This window comes from Halichoerus grypus, chromosome 2 (genome assembly GCF_964656455.1).
Source record: "Halichoerus grypus chromosome 2, mHalGry1.hap1.1, whole genome shotgun sequence".
NCBI classification, from domain to species: domain Eukaryota; kingdom Metazoa; phylum Chordata; class Mammalia; order Carnivora; family Phocidae; genus Halichoerus; species Halichoerus grypus.
The window spans coordinates 52,709,772-52,729,814 of NC_135713.1; the positions used below are offsets into that span (position 1 = coordinate 52,709,772).

Here is a 20,043-nt window from a genome sequence, read left to right on the forward strand (position 1 = left end):
ACTAAATATGTTTAATAGATAAATTTTGTTTATTAATATTAATATACTAATAGATCTTAAAGGACATAACATGGTCATCTGCTTTTGTCTGAAGTAGGAGGAGGCTGTAAATCACTGTTCAGTTCGATAACAGTCACTTACTCAGGGCCTGTAATGTGCTGAGCTCTTTGATTACAAAGGGAGCGAGGGTGCATAAGAATCAAGCTTGGGGCAGGGAGCAGATTCCTGGGTCCCACTGAGGGAGATTCTGATTTGGTAGGCCTGGGATGGACCCTGTAGCCTACATATTTCCAAAGAGATCAGGCAATTCAGATGCATTTTGCTAAGCAAGCACACTTGACAGAATCCTCCCCAAGAAGCTTGTTATAGAGGCTTGCAGTGGACTCTTCAGCATGCAGAGGTAGGTGACCACCCAAGCTGCTCTCAAAAATAAACCAGAAAAGGGCGCCTGGCTGGCTCAATCCGTAGAGCATGCAACTCCAGATCTCGGGGTTGTGAGTTCAAGCCCCACATTGGGTGGAGATTACTTAAAAATAAAACCTTCCCCAAAAATTAAATAAATAAACCAGAAAGTCATATTAATCAAGAAGAGGGACAAGAGCAGTAATAGCATAAAATCTGTAATTCTGGTGTGGTCAAAGCCTATTTTCTCTACCAGAGTATAACATAAGTAAATAATAGTTCCAGTAAAAGAATAATCAATATTTCTGTGATTTTTATGTAGGACCTAGTAGAAAATATTTCTGAATTTTTTATGTTTCTTGTACTTAGTTTTCTGAAGATAGTAACCAGAAGACTATGAGAATTCTAAGCCTCGAGTTAATGAAACTTAGAAACAAAAGAGAAACAAAGATGAGGGTGAGTGATATCTTTGGTGAGTTTGCTGTGTCTGGATCTGGGGGTCTGAACAATCTCTCATTTCCTAAAACAGATATTTCTGTTGTGTAGAGTGTGATGGCTAAACAGGAAGGCATGGAGGTGAAGCTGCAGGTCACTCAGAAGAATCTTGAGGAGTCTCAGGGGAAAATAGCACAACTTGAGGGGAAACTGTGAGTGACTAAAAAAGAAATTATTAAGTGTAACTAATTCTTGATTTACCTCTCACCCTGCTCTTGTTTACTGAGACTGAACCTTCCTTCGCTTATGTCATTGATCCCTGCTTGCCCTATTTCTCTTCTTCAGCGGAGCCCTGATGATTCCCAAACATTTTATGCTGAAAAGATGTATGAATGTTTTAATTTTGTCCATCTTCTGTATAAATGATGAGGAAAGGCTTCATAATCTTTGTAGTAGCACCATCTTATGGAGATGGTAGACCAAAATAGAGGAATATTGGTATAGGAAGCTGTGATTAATGCAAATCCTAGCCTTCTTTTTATTACTGAGCTGTAACTTACCTACAAAAAAATATACTGAGCATAAGTATTCAGTTTGTTGACTTTTGACAATTGTAATCACCTCTGTAATCACCACCCAAACAAGATAGAGAACATTGCCATCCTTCCAGAAAATTCCTTCCTGCCCCTTCCTGCTCCCCTGCCCTTCCCCATTGTGATGTCCCCCAACCCCTGAAGCCACTTTCTGACTTCCATCATCATAATTAGTTCGGCCTTTCGTGGGGGATGGTTATCACAGTATGTGCGTGTATGTCTTTTGTTTAACATAATGTTTTGAGATTCATCTAAGCTGTTGTATTATAATTTGTTCCTCTATTTCTGAGTAGTGTTCCACTACCTGAATTTAGCTCCATTTGTTTACTATTTCTCTGTTGATCATCATTTGGGTTTTCAGTTTCTGACTGTTGTGAATAAGACTGCTATGCATGTCTTTTTCTGGACATAAGTTTTTATTTCTCTTGAATTAACATCTAGGATTAGAATTCCTGGATCATAGGGTAGTGTAGTATATGTATAATGTGTTAAAAAACTCAAAAGTGGTTGTCGCATTTTACAGTCGCACTTAGCAGCGTATGATAGTTCCAGTTGTTCCACTTCTTCTCCAAGGTTTGATATTGTCAGTCTATTTGATTTTGGCCCTTCTAGTAGGTAGGAAGTAGTGTCTTATTTGTCATTTTGTTAGTATAAGGGTCAAGCTTCTCTTTCTGTGCTCGCTGACCATTCATATAAATCCTTTTATAAGGCGTCTATTTAAGTTTTTTGCTCATTGTTTGAATTGTTTGGAGGAGGTAAACACATGAGTAATTAGAAGAAAGGCAACCTAAAACAAAGGCTTAATAGCAACAAAATGCTATTTTGTATGTGCGGTGGGTAGGGAAGCCAGGAAAGCTACAAGAAAGATCATTTCTAACACTCAGGATTTTATAGGTGATAATTATCATCATCATCATAATTTTATCAGAATTTATTTGGAAAGCTTAAAAAAAAACCAAAACTTCAGTTTCCTATTTGAATATTTTAAATTGTCAATTTGAGAGGTCACATAAAATGATGGTTAAGAATTTGGATGCTACAGTAGAGCATGCGACTCTTGATCTCAAGGTTGTAAGTTCGAGCCCCACATTGGGTGTAGAGATTATTTAAAAATAAAACTTTAAAACACACACACACACACACTAAAAAAAAGAAGAATTTGGACTCTAGAGACAGCCTATCTGATACAGCATTATTTGGTACAGATTAAGCATTATGTGTGACTATTGTACATATTCATAATGCCATTTTTTTCAGTGTTTCGATAGAGAAGGAAAAGATTGATGAAAAATCTGAAACAGAAAAACTCTTAGAATACATCGAAGAAATTAGGTAATATGAATAGTAGTTTTTAATTGGACCTTATTTTGTTGAATAGTGATGAATACATCATTTCATCCTTTTTCATTTAATTTTCTCTGTGCCTAAATTATGTGCTCTTCAAAATAATTTGTTTTAATGCAGTTGTGCATCAGATCAAGTGGAAAAATACAAGCTAGATATTGCCCAGTTAGAAGAAGATTTGAAAGAAAAGAATCATGAAGTTGTAAGCCTTAAGCAGTCTCTTGAGGAAAATGTTGTTTTACTTTCTAAACAAGTAGAAGACCTGAATGCTAAGTGTCAGCTGCTCGAAAAAGAAAAAGGTATTTAGATAAGTAATATGTACAATATTTAAGGAAAGTACTGCTATATGAAAACATTTTTTAATAATTATGTAAACAACATAAAAATCCTGTTCTCTATATGGGAATTTTTATCTTTTATAATGTTTGTTCTCTATTTCAATATATTGCTTGTCTTCATTGAAATACATACAGTGGTGCAGTTCTTGACTTCCCCATTGGGTGGCCATTTAAAATGAGAAGATACAGAACCAGGGTTCGAGGTTTTATTTTGTACAATAGAATATATACTATATTATATATATAAAATGATACGAACCTCAGAGTTATGTTTTGGCTTTACTTCTTTCGAAATACTTGATCTGTGTAACATGCTAATAACAAAAAATATGGAAATCCAGTTTCTCAAAGTTAGTATCTAATTTCAGCATTTTTCACTTTTATAGAAGACCTTGTCAACAGGGATAGAGTACGGGATGAAACTCTAAATTCTGAAATGCAAAACTTAAAGGAGAAACTTACTCTTGAAAAACAGGAACATGAAAAACTACAACAAAAAGAATTACAGACTGATTCACTTCTGCAACAAGAGAAGGTAGTTTACTACAATATAAAAAAAGAAAACAACTTGTGCTTATTGTATGTCATTCATTTCCACGTATATCAGAAAACCTTTCAATTGTATATGTCCTTCACGCTGACAATTCTATTTTTAGCATCTTATCCTGCGTAAATAGTCCTGTCTATGCTACAGATTTATCTGCAGAGATGTTCATGACAGGGTGATTGATAATGTGAAAAAATTATAAGCAACTGATGAACCAAAATAAGAAAACTGTTTAAAAATATTTTCTTGTAGGATGCCTGGTTGGCTTAGTCGGTAGAGCATATGACTCTTGATCTCAGGGTTGTGAGTTCCAGCCCCACGTTGGGTATAGAGATTACTTAAAAATAAAATCTTAAAATAAAAATAAAATCTTAAAGGGCGCCTGGGTGGCTCAGTTGGTTGGGCAGCTGCCTTCGGCTCAGGTCATGATCCCGGAGTCCCTGGATCGAGTCCCGCATCGGGCTCCCTGCTCGGCGGGGAGCCTGCTTCTCCCTCTGACCCTCCCCCCTCTCGTGTACTCTCTCTCATTCTCGCTCTCTCAAATAAATAAATAAATCTTTAAAAAAAAATAAAATAAAATAAAATAAAATCTTAAAGATATATATATATTTTTCTTGCACATTCTGTGTTAGATTACTACTTGGGCATTTACAGTTATGTTATAAAATAGTGTCTAAATGCATGTGAAACAAAAGTGACAGTTTTTAAAAATCTGGATTACATAAAGAATAATGTACATATTGGTGAGAAAAACAGTTCACTAAAAAAAAAAATGGGCATAGGATGGAAATTCATCATTCTCAGAAGTAGAAATTCAGATAATCTATAAAGATGAAAAGATGCTCTACCTTAGTAATAAAGAAATTGAGATAATTGTTTTTCCCTTACAAGATTAGTACAAATTAAAACATTTGATAATATATAACATGTTAATGAGAGTGGAGCAAATAGGTACTCAAATGCACAGATAGGAAATACTATATTGTTGGGCAACCTGCAACACTGAAGGAATTAAGTAGATTTATATATACTGACTTAAAGATCTCAAAAACTATTTTTAGGATTTTTTTAAATGACCTTTACATATGTAGCTTATATTATTTATGTGTGTGTGTGTGTGTATTTTTTTTTTAAGTACATAAGTGTATAGAAAAAGACCAGAAGGCATGTATACCAAACTAGTGGTTATCTCTATAGTGAGAAAACTAAGATTGGGGTGGGGTATAATCAGAGGCAATTTTCACTTTACTTGGGTTCTTTTTGTTTTTTGTTATTTTTTTTGCCATCCAGTCCCGCAACTGCATTTATTGTTGGCAGACCTCCAAATGTTTTTTTGTATCTTAGTATCTAAGAGATGTGTCTCCTAAATGCATTGTTAGGAGTGTAAAGATGGAGGGAATGCTTATTTACAGTGAACATTCTTTTTAAAGGCAAAGGGCCCTGTTTTCATTCATTAAGTGCTCTGGGCACATCTATACCAGGTTTTTCTTTTTGTTTTCGGTTGAGGTATAAATTGACATAAAACAGTATATAAGTTTCCGGTATTCAACACAACAATTCAATACCTGTGTGTATTGCAAAATTATCACCACAATAAGTCTAGTTAGCATCTATCACCATAGATAAGCTAAAGAATTTTTTTCCTTCTGAGGAGAACATTTAAGATCTATTCTCTTAGCAACTTTCAAATATGCAATACAGTATTGTTAACTATAGTCACCCCACTGTACATTACATCCCCATAACTGAAGTATTTTATAACTGGAAGTTTATACCTTTTGACTTCACCCATTTTGTCCACACCCACCTCTGGCAACCACCAATCTGTTCTCTGTAGCTGGGTTTTTTATTTGTTTTTAGATTCCACATATAAATAAGATCATATAGTATTTTTCTTTTACTTATTTATTACAATATCCTCAAAGTCCATCCATAGCATCACATATAGCAAGATTTCCTTCTTTTTTATGGCTAAATAATATTCATATTATTTACCACATGTGTATATACCACATTTTCTTTATCCATTCATCCATCAGTACATATTTAAGTATTTTCCGTATCTTAGCTATTGTAAATAATGCTGATATGTACATTGGGTGCATATATCTTTTCAAGTTTGTATTTTCATTTTCTTCAGATACTTAGAAGTGGAATTGCTAGATTGTATGGCAGTTCTATATTTAATTTTTTGAGAAACATTCATACTGTTTTCCATAGTGGCTACACCAATTGATATTCCCACCAACAGTGCACAGTGGTTCCCTTTTCTCCACATCCTTGCCAACACTTGCTATTTCTTGTCCTTTTTTTTTTTTTTTTTTTTTGGAATCTCTATGCCCAACGTGGGGTTTGAGCTCATGACCCCAAGATCAAGAGTCACATTCTCTACCAACTGAGCCAGCCAGGCACCCCTGTTTATTTTCCTTTTGATAATAACCATTCTGACAGATGTGAGGTGAATCTCATTGTGGTTTTGATTTGCATTTCCCTGACGATGAGTGATGTTGAGCATCTTTTCATGTACCTGTTGGCCATCTGTATGTCTTTGGAGAAATGTCTATTCACATCTGCTGCCCAGTTTTTAATCAGATTGTTTGGGGTTTTTTTGCTTTTGAACTGTAAGTGTTCTTTATATATTTTGGATATTGACCCCTTATCAGATAATTATTTGCAAATATTTTCTCCCATTTAGTAGGTTACATTTTCAATTTCTGGTGGTTTCCTTTCCTACAGAAGCTTTTTAGTTTGATACAGTCCCACTTGTTTATTTTTGCTTTTGTTGCCTTCGCTTTTGGTGTCCTAGCCAAAAGATCATCACCAAGATCAATGTCAAGTTGCTTACTCTGTTTTCGTCTAGGAGTTTTATGGTTTCAGGTCTTACATTCAAGTCTTTAATCTATTTTGAGTTAATTTTTGTTTATGGTATAAGATAATAGGTCCACCTTCCTTCTTTTGCTTGTGGTTTTCCAGTTTCCCAATACCATTCATTGAAGAAACTGTTCTTGCCGCATTGTATATTTTTAGCTCTTTTATCATAAATTAATTGACTAAATGTGTGGGTTTGTTTCTGGGCTCTATTCTATTGATCGATTGTCCATTTTTTTTTAAAGATTTTATTTATTTGACACAGAGAGAGAGAGAGGCAGGCGGAGGGAGAGGAAGAAGCAGGCTCCCTGCTGAGCAGAGAGCCCTACGTGGGGCTTCATCCCAGGACCCCGGGATCATGACCTGAGCTGAAGGCAGATGCTTAACCAACTGAGCTACCCAGGCACCCCTTGACGTGTCTCTTTTTATGCCAGTACTGTTTTGAGTGCTATAGATTTGTAAGATAGTTTGAAATCAGGAAGCATGAGGCCTCCAACTTTGTTCTTCTTTGTCAAGATCACTTTGGTTATTCAGGGTCTTTTGTGTGTCCATACGAATTTTAGCATTTTTCTATTTCTATGAAAATTCCCATTTTGATAGGGATTGCATAGAATCTATAGATTGCTATGGTTGTATGGATATTTTAACAATATTAATTTTTCCAATCCATGAGGACAGACTATCTCTCCATTTGTGTCTTCTTCACTTTATTTTAATGTTAGAATTTTTTCACAGTGGTGATTTATTTGTATATTATATAACTTTAAAATACATTTATATACTATCAAAATCATAGTATACTTTTTTTTAAGATTTTATTTATTTATTTGACAGATAGAGACATAGCGAGAGAGGGAACACAAGCAGGGGGAGTGGGGGATGGAGAAGCAGGCTTCCCGCCGAGCAGGGAGCCCAATGTGGGGCTCGATCCCAGGATCCTGGGACTATGACCTGAGCCAAGGGCAGACGCTTAACGACTGAGCCACCCAGGCGCCCCATAGTATACTTTTTATATAGTATCATCTGAGAAAAATATATGCTGAAAGTCAGTTGTAAATTATAATTTTAGTTTTACAAGGAATGTGTTGTGGGTGTGCAATGCATAGAAAAAAGACTGAAATAACATTTACCACAGTGTTAACACAGTGCAGGATATAATCCATGACAACATGCAGGTGGATATCTATATTTTTCAAGTTTCTTTGAAGCTCATGAATTTAGTATTCATACTTTATTATCTGTACTTCTTTTTTGTGCTTAAGTAAAAGCCTCATGATGCCATTTCATACTATTTCAGTGGTTTTCTGTTTGGATGTAGGAATTGTCCTCCAGTCTTCAACAGAAGCTATGTTCTTTTCAAGAGGAAATGTTGAAAGAGAGGAATCTCTTTGAGGAAGAATTAAAGCAAGTACTGGATGAGCTAGATAAATTACAGCAAAAGGAGGAACAAGCTGAAAGGCTAGTTAGGCAGTTGGAAGAGGAAACAAAATCTCGAGCTGAAGAACTAAAACTCCTAGAAGAGAAGCTGAGAGGGTTTGTATTAATAATATTAGACCTCGTGTTTAATATGACTTCAGATGTTAAAAGGTATTTTCCAGTACATTCTCTCAGGATTCTCAGGTCAATCATGCGAGTAAGTGAGGTTGGAATTATTTTACAAGTGAGGAATAGAGAGGTAAAATATACGCATAGAATGTGTATGCAAACAAGTATGACAGCCGAAGTTAGAAGCATAGCTTCTTTCTTTTTCTTAAGGCCAGAAGTTTAAAAGGATGTTAATAAACAAATGACCAAAATTTGGGGTTCCCTTACTGCTCATATGTTATCTAAAATTATTGGATGTCAGCATTATAGCAATAACAGATTTAGAAGAAGAAAAAAAAAGGTGAGAATCCCACCCTTTATTAAGAAACATTTCCATTTTTTGCCCACGTGTACATTAGATTACATAGCATAAGTCATACCTTTAATTACCTTTTCTGAGGGAGCACAAATAATCAGAAGTAGCAATCAAAAAAGCAAAATGAGAAAAAAATAACCAAACCTGGGAAATATTCAAAAATAAGAAATTTAAGAGATCTCAAACTTTTCCTTTTTCTTCTTTTAAAGTAGGCTCCACGCCCACTGTGGGGCTTGAACTCACAACCTCAAGTTCGAGGGTCACATACTCCACTGACTGAGCCAGCCAGGTGCCCCTTGGACTTTTTTTTAATTCTAATTCCGTATTATTTTTATTACATTATGCATCCTTCTCCACTATATTTATTTAAAATATCCAGGTTGATTCTTGAGTTCAAGTTGTAACTAAAAATAATTATGTTATTTGAATCCTTGGGATTTCCTTACTAAAAATATTTCTAAGAAAGAACCAAGAACTATACATGAGTCTACAGAATTGTAATGTATCTCACAACTATGTATCTGTCTCCTGTTGGATATTTTTACTAAAATCCTTTTTCTATTTTCTTGTGGTGATCAGTGATAAAAAGGACACAAAGGTTTTATGCCTGCTTTGGAGGGGAGCATTACCAAAGTGTTATTAGGGGGAATTGTTCCATACTGGAGCCAGTCTCAGGAAAGAGCACTTTAAGAAACTGAGTAGATGATGTCAGTTTCAGGGAGGAAAGAAGGTTGAGACAATCATTTATTCTAACTCAAGGAATTGGGTACAGAGTTCAGGAGATAAGGATTTTATTGCTGGGTCTTCTAACCAGCTCTGTGATTCTAAGCAAGACAATTCTAATTTCTTTAACTTTCTATTTCATTAGATACAAAATAAAGGGGTTTTAATGACATGATCTCTAAAGTTCCATCCAGCCTGGAAATTTTAGGCATAAGAGAAAAACTAAGAAAATTGAAAGTGATTTCTCTATGGGGCAGGGAAGAGAATATTTTTGTCATAAATCCTTTACTATATGTGATTGCTTTCAGCTGTTGGCATGTAGATTTTTTAAATCCCATACTCATTATAGAAGGAATTTGATTAGTTGTTTATTTTCTCTGTCTGACTTAGCCTATAGGTGAATAATAATGTACCAAATAAGTTATTGAATCTTTGAATAGTAACAATTTATTATGTGGTTTACTGAAATAAAATAAGTCTACATAGTCCTATAAACTCTTTTTTCAAAGAAATACCAAGTGTAAAGACACTTAGTGTTTCTTAAATGTTTAAATGCAAAGACTTTATTCAATCCGAGTGCTTTTTAACTGCTAATTTTTCACATTCTTTAGTTTTGTTTGCTGCAGTTAAGATTGTTTTAGAGTCTTTTTACCCTACCTTCTTCCCCAAAAAAAATTTTAACTACCTACATAAGTACATATAATATTGAAAGAAAAATTTAAAAATGAGTAAATTAGGATTAAAAAAAAGTAAAATAAGGGCAGGAAAGATAAGATGAAGCCAGAAGAGAAGTTAGTGCATAAAGAAACATGCTATTAGAAGCAGATCATAAAGTTAAATCTAAGCTATCTAGTAGCGTACACAAAGATGCAGACATTGGACACATGATCCACAGTGTCAAAAGGTAAATACTAATCCCTTTCTTGGAATAATGATTTGTAATTAGTGTTTTATCTTTTAATTGTTCCTTAGGAAAGAAGCTGAACTGGAAAAAACTAATGCTGCTCACAGTCAGGCCACCCTGCTTTTACAGGAGAAGTATGATAGTACAGTGCAAAACCTTGGAGATGTTACTGCTCAATTTGAAAGGTATTTTTATTGGGAGCCTGCACTCTGAAATATAATATGAGTGGGGAGGAGTGTTTAGTGAAGTCTGAAAAAATAATCACACAAATAGAGTGGTTGGTATTACTATAACTTCCATAATGACCAACCATAAATAGGCATTTAGGGTTCCCTGGTAATCTTAATATTTATACAAATTTCCTTTCCTGCCATCCCCTTCAAATTTCATGTGCTCTCAAACCTTTGGCACTTCTGTCTTACTCTCCTGACACCATCTTTTTCCTCATGAAGAATTCTAAAGCTTTTATCTCCTCATTACCAAACCTGTAAACGCACCTGCATTTTGGTCATCCTATCTTCCCACCTGTTACAGGAGAAGTGTTCCAGTCTTTTAGCCTTCAGTGACATTATTCCATTTGTCCTTTTCAACCTTTCAGGTGGATTTGTTTCAGTCAATATTAAAACATGTTAATGCATTTATCTTTAAAATACATAAATTTTAGGGGCACTTGGGTGGCTCAGTCATTTAAGTGTCTAACTCTTGATTTCGGCTCAGGTCATGATCTCAGAGTCATGAGATCAAGCCCTACACTCAGCAGGAAGTCTGCTTCTCTTGCTCTCTCTCTCTCTCCCTCTGCCCCTCCCCCTGCTGGCATACTCTCTCAGATAAATAAATAAATCTTGGGGCGCCTGGGTGGCTCAGTCGTTAAGCGTCTGCCTTCGGCTCAGGTCATGATCCCAGCGTCCTGGGATCAAGCCCCGCATTGGACTCCCTGCTCCACGGGAAGCCTGCTTCTCCCTCTCCCTCTCCCTCTGCTTGTGTTCCTTCTCTCTCTGTCTCTCTGTCAAATAAATAAAAATTAAAAAATCTTTTAAAAAATAAATAAATAAATAAATAAATCTTAAAAATATGAATATAAAATACTTAAATTTTAGGGGTGTCTGAGTGGCTCAGTCAGTTAAGCATTTGACTCTTGGTTTCAGCTCAGGTCATGATCTCGGGGTCATGAGATCAAATCCCGCTTCAGGCTCCACGCTCAAGGTGGAGTCTGCTTGGGATTCTTTCTCTCTTTCTCTCCTTCCTTTTCTGTCCCTTCCTCCCCTCCCCCACCCCACCCACTCATGCATGCTCTCTCTCTCTCTCTCTCAAATAAATAAAACCTTTAAAATATATAAATTTTATTAACTCCTTTGACCCCCCCCACTTCCTTCTGCAGCTATCCAGCAACACCTCTCAATCCCAACACCCTTCTTCATCCAAAATTCTACTCATCTTTGTAGCTTGTCTTGGTAGAAGCTTCTCTATAATTACTGTATCCGTTTCCTCACTTCCTATTCCATCTACTTATTATTTTCCCTTTAAAAAAAAAAGCTTCTTTTGGGGGGACTACAAATTGCAGGGGATAATTAAAGAAATTTGTGTGCATCTCACACCAAGAGCATATTGATATAAACATTTTTATTATATTTAGAGCATTTGGGGATGAGGTCTCTTTGTCTTATATCTATTTTAATATATTTAATAAATACAAAAGGTATACAACACATAAATTATAAAACATAAAGATAAAATCAACATGCATGAGCCAGTAAGACAACCAAACCAGTAGCCAAAAGATTTCAACAACTTAGTATTATATAGGAGTTCCTCTACTGTCCCATCTGCCTGCTTTCCACCAATAGATAACACCATTTAAAGCCTACATTAATAATTTCCTCACTTTTTTCCTGTGTATAATTTTATAGCATGTGTAGCCATACAAATATATTATGTAATTTTGCCTTTTTCCTGAACCTTGCCAAAAAATGTCATTATGCTGTATGACATTTCCTGAGACTTGTCTTTATATTCTGCATTATGTATGTTTCAAGAATTGAATCACATTGTTGACTGAGGTTATAGTTTGTTCATAGTAATTGCTGTAGAATATTTGATTTTATTAATATTACCACAATTTACCCATTCTCACTTTGGGCTTTTGGGTGGCTTTTCATTTCTTTCGTTATTTATTTTATTTATTTATTTATTTTTTCATCATGATAAGTGTACTCTTTAATCCCCATCCCCTATCCCCCCCACTAACTCACCCACCTCCCCTCTGGTAACGATCAGTTTATTCTCTGTGGTTAAGAGTCTATTTCTTGGTTTATCTCTCTCTGTGTCTCTCTTTTTTATTTATTTATTTATTTTTGCTTCTTTGTTTCTTAAATTCCACATGAGTGAAATCATAAGGTATTTTTCTTTTTCTGACTTAGTGTACTTAGCATTGTATTCTCTGGCTCTATCCATGCTTTTGCAAATAGCAAGATTTCATTTCTTTTTTATGGCTGAATAATATTCCATTGTATATATCTACCACATCTTCTGTATCCATTCATTTATCAGTGGACACTTGGGCCGCTTTCATAATTTGGCTATTGTTGATAATACTGCTATAAACATAGGGGTGCATGTATCCCTTTGAATTAGTGCTTTTATATTTAGGGGGAAAATACCTAGTAGTGTGATTACTGGGTCATAGGGTAGTTCTATTTTTAATTTTTTGAGGAACCTCCATACTGTTTTCCACGGTGGCTGCACCAGTTTGCGTTCCCACCAGTAGTGCAAGAGGGTGCCTTTTTCTCCACATCCTCATAAACATTTGTTATTTCTTGTGTTTTTGATTTTAGCCATTCTGGTAAGTGTGAGGTGACATCTTGTTGTAGTTTTGATTTGTGTTTCCCTGATGATGAGTGATATTGAGCATCTTTACATGTGTCTGTTGGCCATCTGGATCTCTTCTTTGGAGAAATGTCTGTTCATGTCTTCTGCTCATTTTTTAATTGGACTATATGTTTTTTAGACATTGAGTTGTATCTGTTCTTTATATATTTTAGATACTACCCATCATCGGATGTCATTTGCAAATATCTTCTCCCACCTTTTAGTTTTGTTGATTGTTTCCTTTGCTGTGCCAAAACCTTGTATTCTGATGTAGTCTGCATAGTTTATTTTTGCTTTTATTTCCCTTGCCTCAGGAGAATATCTAGAAAAATATTACTACAACCAATGTCAGATTAATGCCTATGCTCTCTTCAAGGATTTTTATGGTTTCAGATCTCACATCAAGGTTTTTAATGCATTTTGAGTCTATTTTTGTGTATAGTGAAAGAAAGTGGTCCAGTTTCATTCTTTTGCATGTAGCTCTCCAGTTTTCCCAACACCATTTGTTGAAGAAATTGTCTTTCTCCCGTTGTATATTCCTTCCTCCTATGTCCAAGATTAATTGACCATATAATTGTGGGTTTATTTCCCGATTTTCTGTTCTGTTTTATTGATCTATGTGTCTGTTTTTATGCCTGTACCATACTGTTTTAATTACTACCACTTTGTAATATAACTTGAAATCTGAAATTGTGGTACGTCAAGTTTTGTTTTTCTTTTTCAAGATTGTTTTGGCTATTCAAGGTCTTTGTGGTTCCACACACATTTTGGGATTGTTTGTTCTACTTCTGTGAAAAGTGCTATTGGTATTTTGATAAGCATGGCATTACATCTGTAGATTGCTTTGGGCAGTATAGACATTTTAACAATATTTGTTCTTTCAACTTATGAGCATAGAATGTCTTCCCATTTCTTTGTGTTGTCTTGAATTTTTTCTATCAGTGTTTTATAGTTTTCAGAGTATAGGCCTTTGACTTCTTTGGCTAAGTTTATTCCCAGATAATGTTTTTGGCACAATTATAAATGGTATTTTATTAATTTCTCTTTCTGCTGCTTCATTATTAGTGTATAGGAATACAACACATTTCTGTACATTGGTTTTGTATCCTGTGACTTTACTGAATTCATTTATCAGTTCTAGTAGTTTTTTGGTGGAGTCTTTAGGGTTTTCTACACATAATGTCAAGTCATTTCTAAATAGTGAGAGTTTCACTTCCTTACCAATTTGTATGCCTTTTATTTCTTTTTGTTGTCTAACTGCTGTGGCTAGGATTTCCAGTATTATGTTGAATAAAAGTGGTGGAGTGGACATCCTTGTCTTGTTCCTGACCTTAGGGGAAAAGCTTTCCATTTTTCACTATTGAGTGTGATGTTGGCTGTAGGTTTTTCATATCAGGCCTTTATTATGTTGAGGTATGTTCCCTCTAGACCTACTTTGCAGAGGGTTTTTATCATGAATGGATGTTGTACTTTGTCAAATGATTTTTCTGCTCCAATTGAAATGATCATATGGTTTTCATCCTTTCTCTTACTGATGTGATGTTGATTGTTTTGTGACTATTGAACCACCCTTGCATCCCAGGAATAAATCCCACTTGATCGTGGTGTTTGATTTTTTTTTAATGTATTGTTGGATTCAGTTTGCTAATATTTTGTTGAGGATTTTTGCACCTATATTTATGAGAGATAATGGCCTGTAGTTTTCTTTTTTGTGTGGTGTCTTTATCTGGTTTTGGTACTCGGGTGATACCGGCCTCACAGAATGAATTTGCAAGTTTTCCTTCCTCTTATGTTTTTTGGAATAGTTTGAGAAGAATAGATAGTAACTCTTTAAAAGTTTCATAGAATCTTTTGCTACTATTAATAGTATTCTTAGGAATATTCTTGTAGTCTCCTAGTATACATGTATAAGAATTACTCTGAAGTCCTACAAATGTGAATGTTCAACTTTAAAATTTAATGCCAAATTGCTTTACAAAGTGGCAGGGAGAATCTACACCTTCACTAGTGTTGTACGGGCAACCATTGATCTACTTCGTCTCCAAAGCTTGTTAGATTTCTTAAATTTTACCAGTGTACTTAGTGTAAAATGACTTTTTCCTAGGGATAATCCACCTCCCCTTTTCTATAAAAGGCTTATATATGACTTTTATTCATTTCTCTATAGAATTACTATCTTTTCCTGATTGTAAAGTTTTTATCAGCATTATGGGTTGTAAATATCTTCTACCAAAGTGTGGCTTATCTTTTCATTTTCTTTGTGGTTTCTTCTGATGAATGGAAATTCTTGATTTTAATTTTTTTTTTTAAGATTTATTTATTTGAGAAAGAGAGTACACACAAGTGGGGCGGGGAGAGGCAGAGGGAGAGGGAGAGAAGCAGACTCCCCACTGAGCCCATGCGGGGCTCGATCCCACAACCCTGAGATCATGACCCAAGACATAATCAAGAGTTGGACACTTAACCAACTGAGCCACCCTGGCGTCCTGATTTTAATGTTTGAATTTATAGATTTTTATATGAACATGTTTGCGTGTAGTTTAAGAACTTCTTTCTATCCCAAGAACATAAAGGTATTTACCTTTTATTTTTAAGTTTCTTTTCTCCATCCAGATTTCTGTGTGTGCAGTGATATAGGGAACAAATTTATTTTTGTTTTTCCATATGGATAATCTACTGCATATAATGTATATGTGTACCTATAATGTATATGTGTACATATATTTCTATTTATATATGTTCAAGCATAAATAAAAATTATATTTTAGTAGTGTTTTCAACCCTGTGAAGGGATTTCCTTTCCTGCTACTTTGAAAAATTGTGCCTTGGGAAGTTTTTAGCCATTCTATGACTTCACTCACCATCAGTATGCTAATAGCATTAAAATTTATTTCTTCAAACCTGATCTTTTCTTTCAGCTTTATACCCATATATCCAGCTGCCTACTTGACATCTCAAAGTAGGTATCTCCCTACCATGTAACATTAACCTGTCCAAAACAACTCTTGATTTTCTTTGTCTCTTTCTACCTTTCCCTCATTCCTTTTTATTTCAGTCAGTGACATCTCCCTCTTTCCAGCTTCTCATTCCATAACTCTGAGAGTCATCTTTAATCATTTTCTCTCCCTTTCTCCCAACATCCAACCTATTTCATGAAATTTGCAATTCTGCCTTCAAAAGAGATTTCACATCTTTCCATTGCCAAGTCCTTGTCTAACCGTCCTTTACCACTCCCCTGGGCTGATGTACTCCACAGTGATGACTGGCCTCGTGCCTCTAGCATCTGCTCCTGCATCCCTGCTTCATTACATTCCAGTCTCATCTCTTAGCACTGTGTTCTACCTGCCTCAGAGTACATATGCATCTTTTCCCTCTGAACCACTTTCACCTGAATCCTAGCTAACTTTTCTTTACCTATCACATCTCAGCCTAACTATAAATTCCTCAGAAAGGCCTTTTCTGAATCGCCAAAACAGTACGTTCCCCTGTTTGTCAGCTTTCTGCTCTTTAGTTTTCTTTTTCTTTTCTTTTCTTTTTTTTTTAAGATTTATTTACTTATTTATGAGAGAGAGAATGCGCGGGCGTGCACAAGTATGGGGGAGGTGTGAAGGAGAGGGCGAAGCAGACTCCCTGCTGGGCAGGGAGCCCTTTGCAGGGCTCCGTCCCAGAACTCAGATCCTGACCTGAGCCAAAGGCAGATGTTTAACCAACTAAGCCACACAGGCGCCCCTCTAGTTTTCTTCATAACACAAATCTTATTATACATATATTTTCACATTTTTTTGTGAAGACCTGGAGAGGCATTTCCCTGTCTTCCCCACAAGATCATAAACTTTGTGACAATAGGTGCAGGGATCATATATTTATTTGTTTTGGAGTAATTTTCATGTTTGGTATACTTCATACACATAGTAGGCACTCGATTTGTTTTTTCTTTAAATGAACAGCGTATGCCATATAAGCTCATTAGTACTGACCTCAGAATACTGAATTCTTACCTGTGTAAATGCATGGTTTATAAGGTTTTGTTTGTGTTACCTTAAACCGTATAAAATATAAACTAATGAGCTATATATTTATCATGCATACAGTAGTTAGAAAAATCCTTCAACTTTTTATTTTCCTTTTAATAAGTTATAAAGCATTAACAGCTAGTGAGATAGAAGATCTTAAGCTGGAGAACTCATCACTTCAGGAAAAAGTGGCCGAGGCCGAGAAAAGTGCAGAGGACATTCATTATCTGATATTGGCAACTGAGACCTCAAATCAAGAATACGTAAGGTATGTGGGAGAACTAAAACCTGCCCACACTTGTAGCGTTAGAACCATTAAGATAATTTAATGTTGAAAGCCAGCTACTAAATGATGCAAGGAATTGTAATTTCATGACTTGCTTTGGGTGATCTTCAATTGCAAATTAAGAGTTTACACAGTTAAAAAAGTACAATTTTTGGAGAGTTCCTTGAGTTGTTTTGTTTCATTTGTTTTTGTTTTTGTTTTTGTTTTTTTAAGTAAAAAAGGGGGGAAAAGTTACTAAAATGGCTATAAAATGTTTAGTGGACTCTTCTCTCTCAAACTCAAGGATGCTTCTAGATCTGCAGACCAAGTTAGCACTTAAAGAAGCAGAAATTAAAGAAATCACAGTCTCTTCTCTTAAAACAATAACTGACTTGCAGAACCAACTCAAGCAACAAGGTGAAGAGTTCAAGAAACAACTGGAAGAGGAAGAAGCAAGGTAATCTAGGTTTAGAACCTGACTGCCATATAACCTCAGTAATTTTTTCTAATACACTGTGTTTTTAAATTTCATTTCCCCTTACAGAAAAGCTGGAAAAGAAATCACAGTGGCAGAGTTAACTGAGGAAATGAATAAGTGGCGTCTCCTTTATGAAGAACTATATAATAAAACGAAACCTTTTCAGGTTTGTCAGTTGGGTCTATACTCACTTGTGTTTGTTTTAGGCATTCACCTTGTTCCGTCATAGTCACCCCAGTGACTTGATTTTTCTGAAAGATCATTTTGCTGTATATTTACAGTGCCAATTTAACTCCTTATTAAAGGAGACTTATAAATTTTTTTTAATTATTATGCATACATTTTTTTGTGTAGTCTTTATAGGCTAAAAATTACCTTCTAATAAGAGACTTGATAGCTTAGAAGGCTCTCCTGATAGAAATTTTCGATAATTTATGTAAATTTGTGATCCTTAATTTTGTTATGATCTTTTTGTGTTTCTCAAATTAATATACTGATCTTAAAATAAAAAAGGATAAATGCTAATCTCAGCACTTAAAAAAGTGGGAGGACAGTATTGGTTATGACATGGTGATCCGGCTGATACACAGATTAGACTGGCTAGCTGGCCTTCTTTCCCTGATTCTTTCCCACTGCTTTAGTGATCTTAAAAATGAAATACACCAAAGTTTTTTTAAAGAGTCTCACAGAATTTATGGAGAGCCCTGAGGATATGTCAGCATGATCTGGTTTTGTCCATCATTTTTTTTTTTTTTGGTACTTGAGTTTCCTTTGTAGTTTATATGAGACAAGTAAATTTAACATTTCTAAGTCTATAAAAAAAATCTTTTTCAGCTACAACTGGATGCATTTGAAGCAGAGAAACAGGCTTTGTTGAATGAACATGGTGCAGCTCAGGAACAACTAAATAAACTAAGAGATTCGTATGCTAAATTACTGGGTCATCAAAATCTAAAGCAAAAAATCAAGCATGTTGTGAAACTGAAAGATGAAAATAGCCAACTCAAATCGGTTTGTAAAATAACACTTAGTTCTATTGAAGGTATTAGGGTGGGGCATTTGTTATTCTAACTATAAAATTTGAGTTTAAGGAAGGACTTTGGTATTGGAAAAAACTAAGTTTATAGAGGAACATCCATCTGAGAATTATGGGTTTATTTTAGAGTGTTGACCAGATGGCTATTAATGTTCTCAGGTTTTCCAACTACCTCATTAGTATATTGAAAATCACTAGTGTAATTGGAAGAGTTCATAAACCTTTACACATCCATTTCTATTTGCAAAATAGCAAAGTCCTTGGTATAAATAAATATGATAAAGATAAGCCGTATTCAAAAATAGTTTAAGCATTTGGGGCACCTGGCTGGCTCAGTTGGTAGAACGTGTGACTCTTGATCTCAGGGTCATGAGTTCGAGCCCATATTGGGTGTAGAGATTACTTAAGAAAAAGATAGCTAAGCATTTAAGTTTTTTTTAACACCTCTATTAAGATATAATTCACATACCATACAATTCACCCATTTAGCGTATTCAACTCTGGTTTTTAGTACACTCACAGATATGCAACCATCTCCATAGTCAATTTTAGAACATTTGTATCACCTCAAAATGAAACCCCTTACCTTTTTTTTTTTTCTTTTTTTTTTTATTGTTATGTTAATCCCCATACATTACATCATTAGTTTTAGATATAGTGTTCCATGATTCATTGTTTGTGCATAACACCCAGTGCTCCATGCAGAACGTGCCCTCCTCAATACCCATCACCAGGCTAACCCATCCTCCCAACCCCCTCCCCTCTAGAACCCCCAGTTTGTTTTTCAGAGTCCATCATCTCTCATGGTTCTTCTCCCCCTCCGATTTCCCCCCCTTCATTCTTCCCCTCCTGCTACATTCTTCTTCTTCTTTTTTTCTTTCTTAACATATATTGCATTATTTGTTTCAGAGGTACAGATCTGAGATTCAACAGTCCTGCACAATTCACAGCACTTACCAGAACACATACCCTCCCCAGTGTCCATCACCCAGTCACCCCATCCCTCCCACCCCACCCCCCACTCCAGCAACCCTCAGTTTGTTTCCTGAGATTAAGAATTCCTCATATCAGTGAGGTCATATGATACATGTCTTTCTCTGTTTGACTTATTTCGCTCAGCATAATACCCTCCAGTTCCATCCACGTCGTTGCAAATGGCAAGATCTTATTCCTTTTGATGGCTGCATAATATTCCATTGCATATATATACCACATCTTCTTTATCCATTCATCTGTTGATGGACATCTTGGCTCTTTCCACAGTTTGGCTATTGTGGACATTGCTGCTATAAACATCGGGGTGCACGTAGCCTTTCGGGTCCCTACTTTTGT

The 20,043-nt window shown here is 35.4% G+C and overlaps 1 protein-coding gene across 1 annotated transcript in view; it reads left to right on the top strand.

Annotated features, from left to right (window-relative positions):
- Window positions 1-20,043, top strand: part of HMMR (hyaluronan mediated motility receptor) — a 30,831-nt gene that overhangs the window by 2,716 nt on the left and 8,072 nt on the right. The window contains exons 3-13 of the mRNA XM_036103230.2: window positions 772-858; window positions 949-1,049; window positions 2,688-2,762; window positions 2,895-3,073; window positions 3,499-3,647; window positions 7,846-8,060; window positions 10,123-10,239; window positions 17,054-17,200; window positions 17,502-17,654; window positions 17,742-17,841; window positions 18,510-18,686. Coding sequence (XP_035959123.2) covers window positions 772-858; window positions 949-1,049; window positions 2,688-2,762; window positions 2,895-3,073; window positions 3,499-3,647; window positions 7,846-8,060; window positions 10,123-10,239; window positions 17,054-17,200; window positions 17,502-17,654; window positions 17,742-17,841; window positions 18,510-18,686 — 1,500 coding nt within the window. The remainder of the gene's footprint in view (window positions 1-771; window positions 859-948; window positions 1,050-2,687; window positions 2,763-2,894; window positions 3,074-3,498; window positions 3,648-7,845; window positions 8,061-10,122; window positions 10,240-17,053; window positions 17,201-17,501; window positions 17,655-17,741; window positions 17,842-18,509; window positions 18,687-20,043) is intronic.